This window comes from Tenrec ecaudatus, chromosome 9, assembly GCF_050624435.1.
Source record: "Tenrec ecaudatus isolate mTenEca1 chromosome 9, mTenEca1.hap1, whole genome shotgun sequence".
In the NCBI taxonomy this organism is placed as follows: Eukaryota; Metazoa; Chordata; class Mammalia; order Afrosoricida; family Tenrecidae; genus Tenrec; species Tenrec ecaudatus.
Window position 1 is genome coordinate 136653710 of NC_134538.1, and position 20077 is coordinate 136673786.

Below are 20077 nucleotides of genomic sequence, written 5' to 3' on the forward strand. Positions count from 1 at the left end.
AAAATGTCAAGTGAGTTATCCAAGAAATGCCTTATTCCCCTCCTGGTTGTTAAATAATTGGCCAGACACAATACTGCGTCTAATGGGCGTGTGCTCTGAAACTCTTACGGAGGGCTTAGAATGTTTGTGACCTTTGACCCGCGAATAGTGCTTTCAGGAATCCATTCTAAGGAAATAAATCAGAATGTCCTCAAGCATCAGGATGCTGTGTTGTTGTTAGTTGCAGTGAGTTGGCTCTGATTCTTAGTGATCCCAAGGACAACAGATTGAATCTGTTCTGTGACCTATTGTGGCCATTGCGCATTCTGGGTGCCTTTTGATCTAAGGGACCCATAGATAGTGCTCTAGCACTGTATTGGACACTATTCTATTGTGAATCATAAGGTTAGCATTGAACAAGTTTTGGAAGTAGGTCACTAGACTTTTCTTCCACGTCTGTCTAGTCTGGAAACTGTTGAACCATGTCCATCCTGGGTGATCCTTCTGGTATCTGAAATACCAGTGGTCCAGCTTCCAGCCTCACAGCCACAATGCCAGCACTGACAGTGCTGCTGGAGGGTGGGGGGGGGGCTGGGGGGGAAACAGCAATCAAGAGATTAAAAGAGGTATTGCATTAGGTAACTCTGCTGCACAAGACCTCTTTAGAATATTGAAGAGCCAGGATGTCACTTTGAGGCCTGAGGTGGCCCTAACCCAAGCTAAGGATTCTCCTTTGCATTACGCGCACCTGAAGATTGCACACTGAATAAGGACGACAGCAGAAGAACAGATGCATTTGAATTGTGCTGCCACAGAAGAATATTGAAAGGACCAGGCACCGCTGAAAGGACGAACTGCTTGGTCTTGGAAGAAGTCAGGCCAGAGTGCTCCTGAGAGGCAAGGATGGCATATTGTCAGGAGAGACCAGTCCCTGGAGAAGGACATCATGGTTGGTAAAGTGGAGGGGCGGCGAAAGGAGGAAAGGCCTCGACCAGATGGGTCGACACCGTGACTGCAGTAGCAGGAGTGACTCAGGATCGTGCCGTGGTTCATTGGGCTGTGCACAGGCTCGCTGCTGACTTGATGGCGCCGAACAAAATGTGTCATTTTGAAGCTTTGCTGGTGAACGGGTCATTCCCAGTGCAGCCCAAACTCACAGCCATCGAGTCTCTTCCAATTCAGCAGCTCCCTGGGACAGAGCAGACCTGCCCCGTGGTTTCCCAGGCGGTGAATCTTGAAGGGGATTTGAAAGCCTGACCTGGCTGCTAACAGTCGGAAGACTAACCCACTATGCCCGCAAGGCTTGACAAGCATGAGTAGTCGACAGTAGGAATAGAGCTGGGATTTCCATACATCTTTTGATAGAATTTTGAAAGCGAAAACCAGGCTTCCCAATATGGGAAAAAATTGGGGCTGCAGGGTCTGTTGGATTTTTGTTGTTGTTTATCTGTGGATGCTGTTGAAAGTGCAGCGCATTTGCAATATACACCTTCAAGTCTATTGCCAGCCTTAAACCTGGGGAGACCAGTTTAGGCATCCTCTGCAATAGTCACGTCATCTGGCACAAACACAAAGCCAAGTCCAGTTCCTGGAATTGAAAACAACCAAGCCAAGGGCCTACTTTGGACAACGGGATGTTTGGGACAGCTGAAAGCAAAGCTACTGGCTAGTCTGGTGATTGCTCCTATGGCGTCTTATCCTGCGTGATGCGCCCTGACCCAGACGGTGGCAGATGAGATGCAATGTGATCACTTTCTCCTGGAGAGAAAAGAAAATTAAGTCCCCCACCTTTGGTGAATATGTTGAAAATAAATCCCTCAGTTAGGTTCCAACTGGAATTTTACCGCCCAGCTGCTTCTTTGTCCCCTGCTGTTAACTTCCTATGAGACACACTAGTCAGCAGAGGATTGTTAAAGGAAAGTGAATTAAATTAGTAGAACGTGTGAAAATCGGCATAGATGCAGTCGTGTGTGTGAATGGAAAGCAGATGACAGTAACACGCACGGCTCCAGAACACGCCAACACCCAACAGATGGGTGCTTACTGGGTCCTCCAGCCCCAGGTGGTGAACAAGGAGTTTGCTGGGCTTCTGCGGTAGAAGGGTCACTGTCCACGTAGGATACCTGGGTTCAGTTCCCAGCCACACCTCGGGTGCAGCCACGCTTCGCTAGCTATTGGAGGCTTGTGTGTTTCAAGGATGCTAAGCAGCTTTCAGTAGAGCTTCTGGACTGAGATGGGTTCTTAGAAGAACTGCTACAGCAACGGCTCCATAGCAACTAGTAACAACAATGTGCCTATGTGTGGTTGCCACATTGCTGATGAACTCGGTGTCAATGTTTTTTCAGTGGGACAGGAGGAAGGTGAAAGGAAATAAAGGAAAGAAGTATGAAGCAAGAGCTATTTATAGAGGTATTGCTATAGGCATGTATATATGTAAATATATTAATTTATCATGAAAGGGATAGAGGCCAACATACATATATTTATATGTTAAGTATTAAGATAGCAGACTTTGGGCCTCAACTTAAGGCTTCCCTAAACACAAGAACACTTTGTTCTAATAACCTGGCACTCTTTGATACTCACCTTCCTGAAGACAAAATGGATGCATAAGCAAATGTGGTGAAAAAAAGTGGATGGTGTCCAGCTATCAAAAGATACAGCGTCTGAGGTCTTAAAGCCTTGAAGTTAAAGAAGCAGCGATCTAGCAGGGAAGCAAATAAGCCCACATGGAACAAGCATATTGGCCTGTGTGATCATGGGGTGTTGATGGGATCAGGTATCAAAAGATTCAAAACAAACAATTATATCTATGTGAGAGAGAGGGGTTGGAGTGGAGACCCAAAGCCCATTTGTAGACAATCTCCCACCCCCCCAAAAAAGGTTTGCAAGGAAGGGACAATGCATTCAGGGGGCAGTATAGCACCAATGAAACACACATTATTCCTCTAGTTCCTGAATGCTCCCCCACTCCACTACCATGACCTAGTTCTACCTTACAAATCCAGCTAGACCAGAGTACACACATTGGTAAAGCTAAGAGCTTTTGACACACAGAATTCAGGACAGATAAAACCTTCAGAGATTATGGGGACAGTGGGGGTGGGGAGTGGAGGAGAAAGGGGGAACATATCACAAGGTTGCATTTATAACTCATGCACCCAGAGGGGTGAATAACAGAAATGTGGGTGAAGGGAGACAACAGATAGTGTAAGACATGAAATGACAACAATAATATAAAACTGATGAAGGATTCATGAGGGTAGGGGAGGGAGGGGAAAAAGAGGTCCCGATATCAAGGGCTCAAGTAGAAAGAAAATGTTTTGGAAGTGTTGTGGGTAACATATGTACAAGTGTGCTTAATGCTATTGAATGATGGATTGTTACAGGATTTGTAAGAGCCCCCAAATCATATGATTCATAAAATAAATAAAGAATAAATTTTTCTTGAAGACCTATATAGGAGTGGAAATTCAGAGGAAGTAGATACCCAATGTTTAACTGTATTTCAAAATGCGGTATATGAATGAATCAGTATCATTGTTTTTAGGGCTGAGAATTCTTGTTGCAGTAAAATTGAGGTCTGAGTTCTCTATAGCTTCCAATAACCAGTAACCAGCTCCCATCCAGTCAATTACAAACCCATGACAGCCCATGTGTGTTAAAAGAAGAACTAAGCTCCCGGGGATTGTCAGTCAATGGCTTTTCCAGAAGTAGCTCCCCAGTCCTTTTCCCCCGAGGCACCTATGCTTGAACTCCTACTCCCCCCACCCAACTTTTGGTGCACAGCTCAGCCAGGGACTCCTGACTTCTAGTAAAGGAGCCGTATCATAGAGATTGAGTCTGAGATGACTTAATTTCGGAGAGCAATAACCTGAGGTGGTATAGTATGATAAGCTTTGGGTTGCAACCCAGAAGATTGACAGTTCAAACCCATGAGCTGTTCTGTAGGACAAAGATCAGACTTTTTGCTCCCAATAAGGATTTACAGTCTCAGAAAGCCCAAGGAACAGGTCACCTGTGTCTTACCTAATGACTCATCAGGTCACTCTGAGTCAGAATCGACTTGATTGGCAGGTTATATGCAGTGGTCTTATTGTATGGAGGTAACATAAGAATGTCTGAGATGCTCTCAGGATATCAGTGAGTAGCAGTTGAAGGTTTTCTTAATTTACTCACTCTGGACATGTTGTCGGGGAAAAATGCATTGCTATCAAAGGACGCCATGTTTGATAAAGCAGACAGCCAGTCGAAATGAGGAAGACCCCCAGTCAGGTGAATTGGTACATGTGTTAGGCAGGATTCCCTAGAGAAACAAAACCAGGACATTTATGATTATAAATATATATAATATTGTCTATCTATCTATCTATCTATCTATCTATCTATCTATCTATCTATCTATCTATCTAAATAACCTTACCAAGTATTGTATATAGGTTTACATAGTGAGACAGAATATAGCAGATAGTTAGTCCACACAGCAGAACAGAGGGCTCAGTTCAACTCACTTTTGTGGAACAGTAATATACTGGAATCCCTTCAACTCACTTGGACCGCTGGTCCAAAGTCGAGGAAGCAGACAGTGGAGTCTGCCCTCAGGCAAGACCAGCAGGATGAGGCGGCAGCAGCAGGAAGAGGAGAAGTTGAGGCCTAGCAGAGGCCAGTAGCGTCGAGCGTAGCCAAGCGATCAGGATGGATCCTCAAGAGGCGTGGAGGAGCAGGGTTCGATGGAGCCTCAAGCTCCAGTGATACCCTGCAGGGCCAGGGGACAAGATCCACAGGTTGGCTTGGCCCACAATAGCGCAGCAGAAGGTTGAGGCAAAGGACTGGCGCAGGCAGCAGAGCGCCGGAGAAAGAGGGAAGAGAGCCGGCCTTGGAAAGCCATTTATTTCATCACCCTCTAATCAAGCTGTGACCTGATTAAACTCTGCCCACACCTTCCTATGGAAGCCCAGTTGGCACAATAAACCTAACAATCACAGTACAATAGTCATCACAATGGACTCCAACGCACCAACCATCATGAATGCCCTTTAAGTTCCCTCCCCGTGAGCCCGAGGCCACTTGGTGGCAATAAATAACAGTAGCGCTCCTTGAGTCTCTGGCATATTCCCCGCTGTGCAAGTGCTCCCACGTTGTCACCTGGACAATCATCAGCATTCACCAGACTGAGTTCCTCTTGGAGAGGCTCAGTGCCGACTCAGACACAGCGAGAGCCTCTAGGCTCGGTGGGTCAGGTCCGAGGGACCCGAGTCCTGACAAGGCCAAGCTGCAGCCAAGCTCAGAGAAGGGTTTGCTTTCCTAGAAGCAGACATGTCTTTTTTAACCCATGTACAAGAAACCGCGTCTCCGACGCTGAATGGAAACATGCTGTCCATGCTGACAATATAAGAAGACCTGCGGGGAGCCCTCTCTTACTCTTGGGCAGGGCATCGCTCCTCATGGCCAGCCCGCCTGTGAGTGAAAAGGGCAGATGTGCCCAGATCTTGCTTCCCTCGCCCTTGGGGGTTATTGCTGTTTGTGGGTGACTGGACTTTGGAAAGTCATGGCTTGGCAAATAGACTTGTCCCAGCACAGGAGCGGGCACCATGGAAACAACCCCCCCCCCCATCCCCCTCATTGTTTGCACCAATCCCGTTCACGGTGGTTCACAGTTGCGAGGAGAAAGCACGCGCTTGCCTCTGGTCCCCAGCAAAGTGAGATGCCCAGAGGAGCAGAAACGGCCTACCTGTGGAGTTGCCAAGGCAACCTCACGGGCAGAGCGAAGAGTAGACAGAATGAGTTAGGAGGGCCTAAAAATAGACGTCCGTGCCGTTTTCCTCACTCAGGTTTGTTTAAGGAATTGTGAGACTCGAAAGCCTGAGAAAAAGGCTCCGCGCCCGAGGAAGCCGTGCGGAGGGCAAGGAGAAGCAACAAGTGAGGAAGCATGGTGTTCCTGATGCCCGTTAAGTTCTCGCTGAAGTGACGCCGTGCCCAGATGGAAGCAGACTTGTGGGAAACATGCAAATATTGTGGATCAAAATGTGCACAATGGTGGGCATAGGTGGGGACTTTGATTGAGGTAAAAGAGATTTTATTTCCTTATTTTAAAATATTTCACTCAGCTCCGACTTTATATCAGCTTATTTTCACAGGATGGGCAAGTCAGCGTGTGGAATAACGGGTTATGACAGCAGGCTGGAATTGCATTTCATTTGCTAATAGTTGAGGAGCTCTGGAAGCAGATAAAGTTGGTGAATTGTAGTGCCCTTTCTGAACATCTTGCAGCCATTCAAGATCCTCGGGTGTCCATGTTGAGTTTCACCTTCTTGAATTCTTATACTAGTGACTGTACCCATGTTAATTAATGCCTAACACATTACTGTGAAACAAAAAGCTCAGAATGACTGCCCTCTAACTTACCAGTCAAATTCTGTACCCCTTCAACAAGTAGAACCCGGTTAAACCTACAGAATTCGTCCTCGTTCTGCCTGGCATCCCTGTGAGGTGTGAGAACTCAGCACAGTGCAGGTGAATGAATTATCGGGCTTTAGCCTGTAGTATCATACTTGATACGTGAAAGGTGTTCCGTAAATGTTCGTTTGAAAATAAAGGAAATAATGATGAAGACTGCTACTATTGATTTTTTAGATATTTGTTCATTACCCCTTGCTTCCTCTAACATAGTGCCAAATCACAAACATAAACATCGATGAGGTCTCGTAATTGAAAGTTGGCAATTCAAACCCAGCCAAGGGTGGTTGTTATTAGGTGCTGTCATGTCCGTTCTGACTCATCGTGACCGTATGTCCAACAACATGAAATGCTGCCCAGTCCTGTGCCATCCTCACCGAGCCCATTGTTGCAATGACCATGTCAGTCCATTTTGGGGGGCCGTCCTCTTTGTTGCCCGTCTACTTTAATCACGTCCTTCTCCAGAGACTGGACTCTCTTGACAACACATCCAGTTATGTGAAACAAAATCTCGCCATCCTTGCCTCTAAGGAGCGTTCTGACCGTACTTCTCCCGAGACAAATGTGTTTGTTCCTCTGGCAGTCCATGGTACCGTCAGTCTTCTTTGCCTGCATCGTAATTGAAATGCATCAATTCTTCTCTCTTCTTTATTCAATGCCCAACGTTCACATGCAGATAAAACGATTGGAAATGCTGTGGCTTGGGCAGATGCACCTTATACTCAAAGTAACATCGTTACTTTTCAAGGTGTTAAGAGATCATGTACAACAGACCCACCCGATGCAATGTGATGTTTGATCTCACTTTCCCCCATGCTTGAAATTAACTTGTATGTCGCTAAAGACTCCCAAGTTCACTTCAATTTTACATTTCCTCCTTTTATTAACCACTCAGACCCATGCTTATTATACCCCAGAGGTAAGGAATCTGGAGGGTCCGTTGGATCTCTTGACTGCTGGTTCCATGAGTATTGGTAGTGGATCCAAACAAGATTAGACTCTTGGCGACATCAGTCTTTTCTCCACTTATCAGGATGTTCCCATCGATTCACCTTTTATGTCGAGGAAGTAGCCTAAAAAGTTCTTGGGAGAAAGGAGGCTTTCTACTCCTGTGCCGAGGTACGGTCTCGGAAACCCACGGGGTACGCTCTACCCTGGCTGTAAGGTCCCCGAGAGTGGGATTCGACACGATGGAAGTGGGTTTGTTTGAAGAGCTGCCTCTCCGTGTCTCAGGAAGGCTCCTGGTTCCCTCGCTGGTCCCTGTTTATGCGTTTCCCCCACGCGCCTCATGCCGCCACTATATCGGAATGTTGGCTGCAGGCAGATGAGGTTCCAGTCGCCACCCTGCCTCCAGTTGCAACATACAACTCCTAATCTAATCGTGGAACTTGACTTCATGGCATCGAAATGAGAAAGCTGATGCTCTGATAATGTGAAACTGCTTTCTTCTAAGCTTTAGACAGAGCTAAAGTACAAGGCCAAGTACAGGGTGTTGATGGTCTCACCCAGCCCTTAGCTGCAGTGAGGCCAGTGTCTCTGCCTCTCACTCACTCTCTTCTGTGTCTCTCTGTTTTCCTTTACTGCCCACTCTTCCCTCTCCCAGCACTAGCCAGCTCTCCGTGACTAGACAAAATAAGGAAATAGGTTGGTTTTTTTAATCCTTTTATTGGGAGCTTATACAATTCTTATCACAATCCATCCATTCATTGTGTCAAGCACATTTGTACATTTGTTGCCATCATCATTCTCAAAACATTTGCCTTCTACTTGAGCCCTTAATATTGGCTCCCCATTTCCCCCCTCTCATGAGCCCTTCATAATTCATAAATTATTATTATTTTGTGGAAATAGGTTTTAACTGTTGATTTCTGTGGCTAGTAATCTTAATTTTAAAAAACTGAGTAGAATGTTCAGTTTTCTTTTTATCTTTCTTTTTTAAATTTAGCGACCAGTTCTTGAATCGTTTGCCCCCACTGACTCGGTCGCTTGTTTTCAGGAGGGAAGCAGCCTCCTCCTGGGCTTTCTGCATTGCAGCAGGTGTGTTAGCGCAGGGTTACTGGCTGCCCCGAAAGCAGGGATATCGTTTCCGCTTCCTTTTCCAATGGATTTCACAGAATTCTGTGCCAGGTTTGCCCACAGCCACCGACCGAGTTGTACGTGGTACAGATCCTGATGCTCATAACTGCAGACCGAAAGCAAACACAATTTTGGCAGCTGTTGTACGTGGAAGAATGAGCAATGTGAGGGTGCTCAGAGTGTGAAGAAGGGGGGCATTTGAGAATTTCAGGCACCTCATATTGGTAGTTACAAGCTGTAGGATTGTTTTTGTTTGTTAGTTTTGTTTTCTAATATGTCTCCTCCACTGAGTACTGGTTGCCTGAGAAATGCCAAACCATTGCCCCCCTCACCCCACCCTCTCTCTTTTCATGGCCAACACAGGCACCTCACCTCTGCTTCCCTCTGCTTGTCCTTCAGCCCTCGGCTGATCATTTCTGCTTTCTGGGAAGAATCGACGTTGTTCTATGTGTGGGCAAAGTATTTGCTCATCAGACACATGGGTCCGGACCACCACCTTCCTCAGTTCAAGGCCCGTGGGACCTGCTGATGGCTCAACCGTGGGAGCTGATGATGCAGCGTCTCGGCTGGCTCTCAGCTGAGATAAGATGGAAACTTTCCCTCCTGTTCCCTGGCAAGGCTGCTGAATCGCAGCAGTCTGCAAAATATCAGTTACTCCCTATTCCTGACTTCAGCCTCCCCTCCTGTCTGTGGCTGATGTATTAATGCTTCTTTGTAGCTCTCAAATAACTGTTGACTATCCCTTTGTGTGAGAACCTGTCATGAGTTGCAGCGTACGCGACAGGGAGTGTGTCTAAACCTGCCTTGAATAAAGTTCTGGCTGGCGGAGTGTCTATGTACAGGTCTAGTGGTGAATACTGCCTGGGTACATGGTGTGATTGTGACAGACCACAATTCAAAGAGATGCATCAAGGGCAGGAGGGTGGGGTGAGTTGTGTGTGTGTGTGTGTGTGGGGGGTGCCTTTGTGGAGGAGCCATAGCTCAAGCTCCTTCCCTCTTCGGCCATGCAGCTGCTGGAATGTCCCATTCTCCTGGGTCCCTGTGCTTGACACGGGCCTCTGCTTCTGCCTGAGCTGCCCTCCCTACATTCTCCCTCTTGTCCCCTTGGACCTGCTTAACTCCTGCTTGCTCTCAGGAGTCAGTTTACATGTCCCTTTTAGGATGTTCCCAAGGAGCCCTGGTGGTGTAGTGAGAGATGCTTTGGGTTGCTAACTGCAAGGTCAGTCATTCAAACCCACCAGCTACTCGGGGAAAGTTGAGGCTTTGACTCCAGTAGAGAAGGTACAGCCTCGGAACACATAGGGACAATTCCACTTGATCCTATAGGGTCACTAGGAGCCAGAATTGACTGGATGGTAGTGAGTCTGTTAGTTTCTAAAATGTCCCCAGGCTTCTTTCCCGACCCCACCCCCCACCCCCCACCCCGCACCGGGCCTGAGCTGTTTGCACAGCATCCTGTGCACAGCACCATCCAGTGCACTTCTCAGCCTATTTTCAAACCAGTCTGTGAGCGTCTAAGGGGGGGGGGGGCTGGGTCTGATTCGTTCTTTCAACTTCTGACCCTGGTCTCCTTCACAGAAGGAAATATTTGCAAAATGAGGAAACGGCTTCTCTGTCTACTTTGATGACATTACTTTGCTTTCTGGCCTGAGGTTGCTCCTTTCAAAACAGAACCCAAAGCCATTTCCCCTGACGGCATAGACGGCCGAATGCCTCTTTGTAACGCTGACCGGCCTGCGGTGGCCTTCCACAGACATCCTCAGTCAAGGGAGGGCTATCAGTCACGGGATAGGAAAGGCTCACTGAGCATTTGCTTGGCAATGAATAGAGTCTACGTTTGGGCGGCATCTAACATAATGACAATGAATACAGTGTATTTATGATGTACAAAAGCCTTCAGACATTTGTGGAACACTGCACTGACAAGATGTTGGGAGTTTGGGGTGAACTACGTAGCCCTTATTGAACAACTGGAGTAACCATGTGCGATAGCAATACAGCGGCAGGCATGTACCAGAAGGGTACCAGCAATGAAGAGTCACGTACTATTCCATTTTCCACCTTAAAAAAATGAATCTAATTAGTTTGACGAGCAGTATAATAGTCTTTTAAGTAAGTTGATCTTTTTAAAATTATTATTACTACATAATGACTTTTGTCAAGGTGCGGTTCCTTCTTAGATGTTGCTGCATTATTTCAATCTTTAGTAGCTACTTGATACAGTTCGGTGGCCATTTGTCCTAAGGTAGACATACTGTAATCTGATGATGTGTTGGCCTCACAAGACAAGCCCACAGCTGTCAGGTTGGTTCTGAACCCTTGCACCCCACTACAACAGTCTACACCTGCCCCCCAGGGGAAGGAGCTCAGGTGGTCTGTGGGATAAGCATTGGACTGCCAACCACAAGGTCAGTGGTTCAAACTCATCAGCCACGCCTCAGGAGGGAGATAAGACTATCTACTCCTCCCAAGATTGACAGGCTCAAAGCCCTTGACAGGGTCACTGTGAGTCAGCTTGATTCAGTGCCAGTGAACTTGGGTGTCATCTTTATGGGAACAGACAGCCACATCTTTCTTAATGGAGCAGCCGGTGGTTTCAAACTGGCAGCCTTTCCGCCAACAGCCGAGCACTTTATCAACCGTTCCACGGGCGGAGAAGGCCAAGTTCTCCCATTGACTTCAGTTTTATGCTAGAGTACCACTTTGGATTAAACTTGAAAGTTATGAATCCATAAAAAGTTCAATATGCTTTGGAGATATAAATTAAAAAGCTGCTCTTTGCGTAGGCACAGTGGGGAGGGAAGATGGGGCAAAGAAGTTCCTTTTTCTTCTTATAATATAGGTTTGTGTTTGTTTGTTCATTTCAAAAGAATCTGTAACTTGACCCCTAGTCCTTCAACCCTTAGTTAAACTGGGAAGTACCAGGTGGTGCAGACTGAAAGTCTGGGGCTTTGAGTTCACCTGAGGTACCTTGGAAGAAAGGCTGGCAATCTATTTCCCCCCAAAAAACAGCTATTGAAAAACTCTCTGGAGCATAGGTGTACCCTGACACAGTGGGGTGACCAGGAGTCTGAATCACTCAGCAGTACCTGCAGCTGGTGGTCTGTTCTGCTTAGGCATTTTTAGTGAGATTTTGCTATGGTTCTCAGAGTCCGTCATCAGAGATGGAAAGAATTGCATCAAAGGAAAATGGAAGAGTTGGTTTTACTGACGTACTCTGGTATTCATTGTTCTCTCTGCCTCCTTTTTCTTTCAGTGAGCATGTTTTTGAATACATTAACACCGAAGTTCTACGTGGCCCTGACAGGCACTTCTTCGCTAATATCAGGGCTTATTTTGGTAAGTGGTTCAATCATTCCCATTGAATGCCATGCTGTTTACTAGTATATGTTATTGTATGTACTGGATATGTTCATGTACAAGGGGGTACCCCCCCAAATCGGGAAAAATGCTCCACTGGGCAGTTTTCATATTAGGCACTTTTCTCACTAGGCAAGCATCGAGCAACTCACTCTGAATTAGTGCACCCAGTGGCATCTCCTGGGAAGGTTCTTTCTGGTCACACTGGATTTTTTTGTCAAAGCAGTTTCACTCAAATCTCATTTTTTTGTGATGGCTGATTTTAGAGAACAGCGTGTGGCTGTGAAATTTTGTTTCTAATTGAAGAAAAATGCCACAAAAACTGTTGTGATTTTGAACACAGCTTACAAAGACAGTGTTATGGGAAAAACTCAAATGTACAAGGGGTTTTCTTGTTTCAGAAAAGGTGAGATATTGATTGATGACAAACCTTGTTCTGGACATCTGTCAACTTCCTGAATGGAAAAAACTGTTGACAAAATTCATGCATTTGTACCCAAAGATCAATGATAGACTGCTGAAGAGATGGGGGAGTTTTCTGGACCATCATGGAACTTGGGTTAGCGAATTTTAATGGAAGATTTGGGAATGAGAAGGGTCGCTGTGAGATTTGTGCCTCCGGTTCTGACTGACCAGGAAAAAGAGCACCAAGTGGAGACATGCTGTGCTTTGAGAAACAGCTCCAAAGCGACCCAGACGTGTTTTCCAAGGTCATTACTAGTGAGGAGACATGGTGCTTACTCTATGACCCCGAAAGCAAACATCAATCAAGCCAGTGGAAAACACCATTGTCACCTCTCTCTAAAAAACCTGGTCCAGTGAAATAAAAAATCAAGAAGATGCTTATTTGTTTCTTTGATGTGAGGGGAATAGTGCATTTAGAATTTGTTCGACTAGGTCAGCTTTCGATGTAGAGGTTCCGAAACGATTACATAACAGTGTGTGACCAAAAAAGGTCTGCTGTTGACAGATGGGGATGGGTTTTGCCACCAAGACAATATACCTGCTCGTGCAGCCAACTTAGTGTGTCAGTTTTGGGCAAAAAACAGCACCTTACTCACCTGACCTCACTCCTGGTGACTTCTTTTTGTTTCTGCGAATGGAGAGACTTGAAAGGACAGAAGAGGTGAAGAAAAGAAAATGAGGGAGGTGCTGTTAGCCATCCAAACAGATGAGTTTGAAAACTGTTTCCAAGAATGGAATCGTAGAGTTGACAAATCTACTAAGTGTAATAGAGAGTACTTTGAAGGTGATTAGGTTGTTTTGGAAAAAAATTTTAAATACAAAGCTTTGGGGGAGGAGGAGATTTTGGGGGCTTTTGGGTCCCCCGTTGTATGCACAGGAAAAAGAGCTGGGAGATCACACAACAGAAGCTCACAGGGTTTGTTCTGCGTGTCTGTGCTGCGTGGGAGGAGTTAGAGAGACTTTTTACTCCCCACAGGAGCCCCAGTGCATTATGGGCATAGTGTGTTATGAAATGGGCTGCTAACCACAAGGTCAGCAGTTCAACTCCACCAGTTGCTTCGCAAGAGAATGATGAAACTTCCTCTAAAGACAATATCTTTGGAAATCCACAGGACTTCCCTGCCTTATAGGGTCACTATACAATTGCTTATAGGGTCCCTATACAATTGACTTGATGGAATGAGTGTTGAGTGTTTACTACCCAGGGTATTTATTTCTGAAATGCTTTGGGGGGAAAATTGTTAAACAATCATACAGCATTGTTGAAGAAAAAATAGTAAGTAAAATGGAAAATAATGGATGGCAATCTTATATCAGATTCCAGTGTCTATGAAATAAATAGTATTAAAATATGACTCAGTTCAACTCAAGAAGTGAGTTTATTGAAATTGATTACTGGGTGGGGGCATAACAAGGTCAGTAGGATATACCTCCATTTCTTTAAATTGATTGACAGAGATGGGATTTCTGTTTTTTACCTTCATCTATTTTACTTCCAACATTGTATACATTTCCCTACTGCTTCCTTAAAAAAGTAAAATCCCAAATAGGATGAAAGCAGTTCTTATGTCACTTTACGTTCTACAGTAAATACTTTCTGGCCCGCTAAACTACAGTAAATACTTTCTGGTACCGCCTGTAGCAGTTTCCCTACTGTGTGGTGCTTGTTGGTGCTGAGTGCCGTGGTTTCTGCTCGAACAGTACCTTGGTTGGGTTCTCTGGATGATCCATACATTAGGTTCTCCTCTGGACTACCCATTCATTACCCCAGTGTGGGCTGTTTCTTTCATTCTGATGAACTTGGCCCCACTCCTTCTCCCGTCTGACCCAGGAGATGGAGCGCTATCAGCTGCCCCTCTTGTTCTCCACTGGAGGGCTTTCCCAGCCCAGGGCTGCCGGCAAAGGCAGCTCCCAATGCCTGTCGATCACGGTCGTGTCCTCTTATAGCCTGTTGGCCCAGGAGTCAGAAGAGAGAACTTCAAGGGAACCTCTGCTACCTGCAATTTGTAAAAGGTCTTTGTCAGATGTGGTTGCCCTATTTTGAGCGCAAAGTAACTTCCAGGTGGGACTAGCTCTGCATAACTTCAGGCTCTGGTGTTTAGCAATCATTGGCATTGGCATGTGCCAACCTTTGGTGACTCTGTTTTTCTAGGCTTTGAAATACACCAGGGCTGAGATTTCTATCCAACTGGGATTCTTTTCTGCCAAGTGAATTCCAGGCGAGGCAGTCCTCCAGGTAGAAAAAGGATCAGGTGCTTTGCCAAGTGGCTATGGGTATGTAAGTTCCGGGGGGGCTCACCACTCTCCCCGAAGCAGCATCCTGCGAGTCAGTAGTGAACATTCCGAGTGCCGCGCTGTCGCTGGGGAAGTCAGGGGTTTAGGGACCTCAAAATTCCAGTGCTAGAGACGGACATTGTCATGCTGTTTGGCATCTGGGAGAAGAGAAATAACAACACACAAGAAAGAAAAACTGGAATGTCCCCTGTAAAGAAAAAGGCATATAACTGAAGACATATCACTTACTCACTCATCCTCTGCCAACGAGTCAGTGTTAACTCATAGCTACCCCCTGTGGTTTTCCGAGACTGTAACTGTTTACCGGAGTAGAAGCCTAGTCTTTCTCACGTGGAGTTGCTCTTAAATATGCATAAAAATGGAATTCCACTTGGCGAATCCTGTTGTCCTTTACCTCATGCTTTTAAATAAATGAGGCCTTTATCCTTGGGGGCACCAACATCAATTGGCCTAACTATTCGCAGTAACCATGTTCTATATCCTACTTTGGTGAATAGCAACTGAGGTTTTAGAAACTCTTGAGCAGTCGTCTAAGGCCCACCTGTTTGTCTTTCCCTGTCTGGAGAGAGAAAAAAAAGGGAAAGACATAGGAAAATAATTAATCCCAAAAAAATTTAAAAAGAAAATAATTAATCCACTGGAGTAATGAACTATCAAACTTGAGTCTCCAGAACCCTGAGACCAGAAGAACTAGATGGTGCCCAGCTACAAATACCAATTTCTCTGAGACAGGATCACATTAGAAGGCCCTGGATAGAGTTGGAGGAAAATGTGGAACCAGGAATAAATTATAAAGGTGATCAGACTTACTGGCTGAACAGAGACTGGGGAGACCCCCAAGACTGTGGCCCTGAGTCACTCTTCAGGCCTGGAACTGAACTCATGTTAGAATAATCAACCACTCGCAATAAAAAGGGCAGCATTGACCCAAGGAGAGCATTCTCAGGATTAGGACAGAGGAGCAGTGGAAACCAGACACAGGAAGAAGGTGAGGGATTGAGTGAGTGAGTGAGTGAGTGAGTGAGTGAGTGAGTGAGTGAGTGAGTAGTTCACAGTGGATGAGACGAAACCAAAGGCATATGAATTGTTCACTGTAAATCTTCACCTAATTCACAAAAAGTCAGTGACAGCAACAACAAAACTTGTGCATGAATACACACGCACACACACTCACATACACAGAGAATGCTCCGTTCATGAGTCGGGATACTAAAGAGTTTTCAAAATACTCTGTATTACAAGTATGGCTAGGTTACCAAATGCATTGCTTGAACAAGGACAAAGATACACAGTGTGTCACATTCACTAGCAAAAATTTTAAAGAAAACTAAAATAAATGAGAACCAATCAGTGTTGATTTTACTAGTTTTCCCTGCTAACGCTTCATTCCGCGGTTTGGAAACTAGCTGGTCCTACCAGCCCCCTCTCCCTGCTCCCCGGTGCTTTTTGTGCATGCTCATCTAATTTCCAGGTGTCCCTCTGTCTTCTTAGCACAAGCCTTCTCATCTCAGCCCAACCCAGCCCTAGCAATGTGGTCCCTATCACCACAGTCTGGACCTACTAGTTTAGCCTTTTATCTGCTCTAGCAAGGAAATGTCCATTCTGCTTACAGTAGCCCGTGCTGGGTATGTTTATTGCCATGATAAAAGGTCTAGGTTTGTTTTTCGCTTTTGAGAGTAGTAAGGTGGGATGTGTGGAGAAAATACTGTCCTTAATTTCTCCCAAGGATTGTAGAATGAATTAAGTGCCATGCAGTGTATTGACATTTATACATAGGCCCCCGCCCTGCACATTAACATTACAAAGACATTCTTGTACCTGAAATCTTACACAAACTCATCTCTCCTAAAAAAAGTGACACCCGTAGCTTTTGGGTTGTTTGTGGTTCAGGTGACCCCATGTGTACAGAGTGCAGCCGTGCTCCACACGGTGTTCAGTGTGCTGACCTTTTGGCAGCCTGTCTTTGCAGGTGCTTCTGGGGGTACTGGAACCAGCAACCTTTGCATTAGTGGTGAAGCACTGCACTATCTGTCCACTCAGGGACTCCTGTGTATTTCACTACAAAGGGACTTCTAAAAGTTCATGGAGAAAGGGAATGAAAAGATATGGGAACTTTTTTTTTTAAAATCATTATACTGGGGGCTTGTACAGTTCTTATCACCATCCATCCATCCATCCATCCATCCATTGTGTCAAGCACATTTATACATTTGTTGCCATCATCATTCTCAAAACATTTGCTTTCTACTTCAGCCCTTGGTATCAGCTCATTTTTTCCTCTTTCTCCTTTACCCCCCTCATGAACCATTGATAGTTTATAAATTATTATTATTTTGTTATGTCTTACACTGTCCGACGTCACCCCTCGCCCCTTCTCTGTTGCCCATCCTCCAGGGAGGAGGTTATACATAGATTCTTGCAATCAGTTTCCCCTTTCCACCCCACATTCCCTCCACCCTCCAGGCATCGCCACTCTCACCACTGGTCCTGAAGGAGTCATCTGTCCTGTATTCCCTGTTTCCAGTTGCTATCTGTACCAATGTACATCCTCTGATCTGGCCAGATTTGTAAGGTAGAATTGGAATCATGATAGTAGGGGGAGAAAGCATTTATGAACTAGAGGAAAGTTATATGTTTCATCATTGATACCCTGCACTCTGACTGGCTCATCTCCTCCCCACAGTAAGGGGGTGTCCAGTTGCCTACCAATGGGCTTTGAGTCTCCACTCTGCACTCACCCTCATTTACAATGATATCATTTTTTATTCTTTGATACCTGATACCTGATCCTATCGACACCTCGTGATCGCACAGGCTGGTGTGCTTTTTCCATGTGGGTTTTGTTACTTCTGAGCTAGATGACCACTTGTTTGCCTTCAAGCCTTTAAGACCCCAGACGCTATATCTTGCATCATCAGCTGTCTTCACCACATTTGCTTATGCACACATTTGGCTTCAGTGATCATTTTGGGAAGATGGGCACCCACTGATATGATTTATTTTTCTTTGATGTCTGATACCTGGTCCCTTCTACACCTCGTGGTCAGACAGGCTGGTGTGCTTCTTCCATATGGGCTTTGTTGCTTCTCAGCTAGATGGCCGCTTGTTTATCTGCAAGCCTTTAAGACCCCAGATGCTATATCTTTTGATAGCCGGGCACCATCAGCTTTCTTCACATTTGCTTATGCACACATTTGTCTTCAGCGATTATGTTGGGAAGGTGTGCATCATGGAATGCCAATTTAATAGAACAACGTGTTCTTGCATTAAGTACTTGAGAGTAGAGGTCCAATGTCCATCTGCTGGCTTAATACTAAACCTATAAATATATGCATGTAAATCTATTTCCCCACCATCTTTTTAAATATATTTACATGTGTACATGCCTGTATTTAGACCTCTATAAATACCCTTTGTCAACTAGTTGTTTCCTCTATTTCCTTTTACTTTCCTCTTGTCCTACTATCATGCTCAGCCTTCATTTGGGTTCCCTTGCTGAATCCCTACCAGGCCTCTCACACCCTCCTTGCCACTGATTTTGGATCACTTGTTGTTCTCCTGCCCCTGGGTTGGTCAACACGCCTCCCCCTCTCCCATGTCCTCCCAGAACCATTGGTCCTATTGTTTTCTCCTCCAGACTTCATCCAGCCTATCTTATCTAGATAGATCTGTAGAGATAATAATATGCATCAAAAAACAAGGCATAGCAAGACAGGCAATGAATGAGAACACAGCAATGACAACAAAAACAGAAAACCAATGACCCATAAAAGAATAAATTAATTAAAAGGAAAAAATTTTTTAAAAATTAAAAAGAAAGCTTTATACAATTGATATATGTATATGTATGTATTGTGATAAGAGTTGTATGAGCCCCTAATAAAACGTTTAAAAAATTAAAAAGAAAGAAAGACTTGTAAATAGATCGAGGTCTGATTTTTGAACTCTAGGCAAGTCCTCCAGTCAAGTAAGGGAACGTTTTATGAAGCTCCGCCCCCTCCCCATAGAGAGTTAGAAAAACAGGCTTCTGAGACATAGAGTTTTTAAGTGAGACTCAAGAACAAAAATGGAGCAAAGTAGAATAGTAAATAAATAAATAAATAAGAATAGTGAATGCAATCATTCTTCCACGGATGTGCTGTCGAAGCCGTGAAGTTGTTGGGAGCATGGTCGACGAGATGAGGAGCCAGGTTTAATGAAAGGTCCAGCTCTCGAATTCCCATTCTCTGCCAGGCATCGTATATTATTGTACATGCCATTCCTTGCATTCTCATTGAGGTTCACTGTGGTAGATATAATAATCAGCTCCTTTGTGGTACTGAGTGTAAACAGGTGCTCAGAGGATTAATAATTTTATCAAAATATGACAGCAAATAAGGTGGACTTTGGCTGTATATCTCCCTGATGAGCCCCCCCACGTTTTCCTCTTCCATGTAAGGGGTGGGGCTGAAGATTGATGGCTCCTTTCAAGTTGTTTTCTTCCTACAAGACTGACCTGCACGAGTTGACACTTCAATCTTCAGGCAGATGCCTCACCCTTGTGGTGGTGGTCTTGGAGAGGAGAGAATAGAAAGAGTCAGGAAAATCGATGCCCGGATTCCGTATCAGGCTGTCTCAGTTAAGAAGCACCTTGCCTCTTGGCTGTAGAACAGGGGAGAGAGATGCTGCGGGAGCCAGGCAGCAGAGCCGGCTGACCGCGGGAGGAGACGGAGGCTCATTTAACCCTGTCACAATGCAGTTTCTCGGTTCACCATGAAAACGATGCTCTTTCACAGAAAACTGAGTGCCAGGCAGAGAGAGGCGCTACGCTTCTCAGGTCCTGATTGTGAGCATGAGCCCCCGGGTGTGTGTGTGTGTGTGTGTGTGTGTGTATCCGATGAAAGACTAGACATGGTAGAAGTGTAGACGGGAAAGTAAAGGGACAAAACTTCCATTTGGGCTTCTCCCGTTGCTGTCCGAGCACGCCTGGAGTGGTTTCACAATGACTCAGCTGCAGGAGTCAGGGTCGGACCCCTCAGAAGCCTGTCAGTTTCCACAGGGTTGGGGATAGGCACACAGAAAGCTTAGGGTTCTAAGGGCACCACACACAGAGGGCTGGTTTGAGCTTCAGTTTTCACTGCGTGGCCTCAGAATCATGCTGCCACTTCATAACGGCGTTGACTGGGGCAATAATTAGCAGCAGTGTCTACCAGTTGATTTTTTCATTTGATTGGACCCAGGAAGGGGAGACGGAGCGGGTAGGATGCAGCCATCAATGGAGACGAATGCTTGCTTGTTTCCAGTTGCTTACGGATCTGATGATGGATGGATGGATGTCTAAAACTGTGTACCAGCCTCTATAACAAGTTACATTTTATTTGTGCAGTTATTTAATGACTGGAAATAAATTCTTTCTCAACTGCAAGCTTCACGAAGAAGGGATCACGATGTCTGTGTTGTGTGGGTG

The 20077-nt window shown here is 45.4% G+C and overlaps 1 protein-coding gene across 6 annotated transcripts in view; it reads left to right on the forward strand.

Moving 5' to 3' along the window:
* Positions 1-20077, forward strand: part of ST7 (suppression of tumorigenicity 7) — a 295831-nt gene that overhangs the window by 142152 nt on the left and 133602 nt on the right. For all 6 annotated transcript variants that reach the window (XR_012786131.1, XR_012786130.1, XM_075558593.1 and 3 more), the window contains exon 2: positions 11768-11850. Coding sequence is in view for 4 of the 6 variants with exons in the window: in XM_075558593.1 (XP_075414708.1) it covers positions 11768-11850 (83 nt within the window). In the remaining 2 variants the exon portion in view is untranslated. The remainder of the gene's footprint in view (positions 1-11767; positions 11851-20077) is intronic.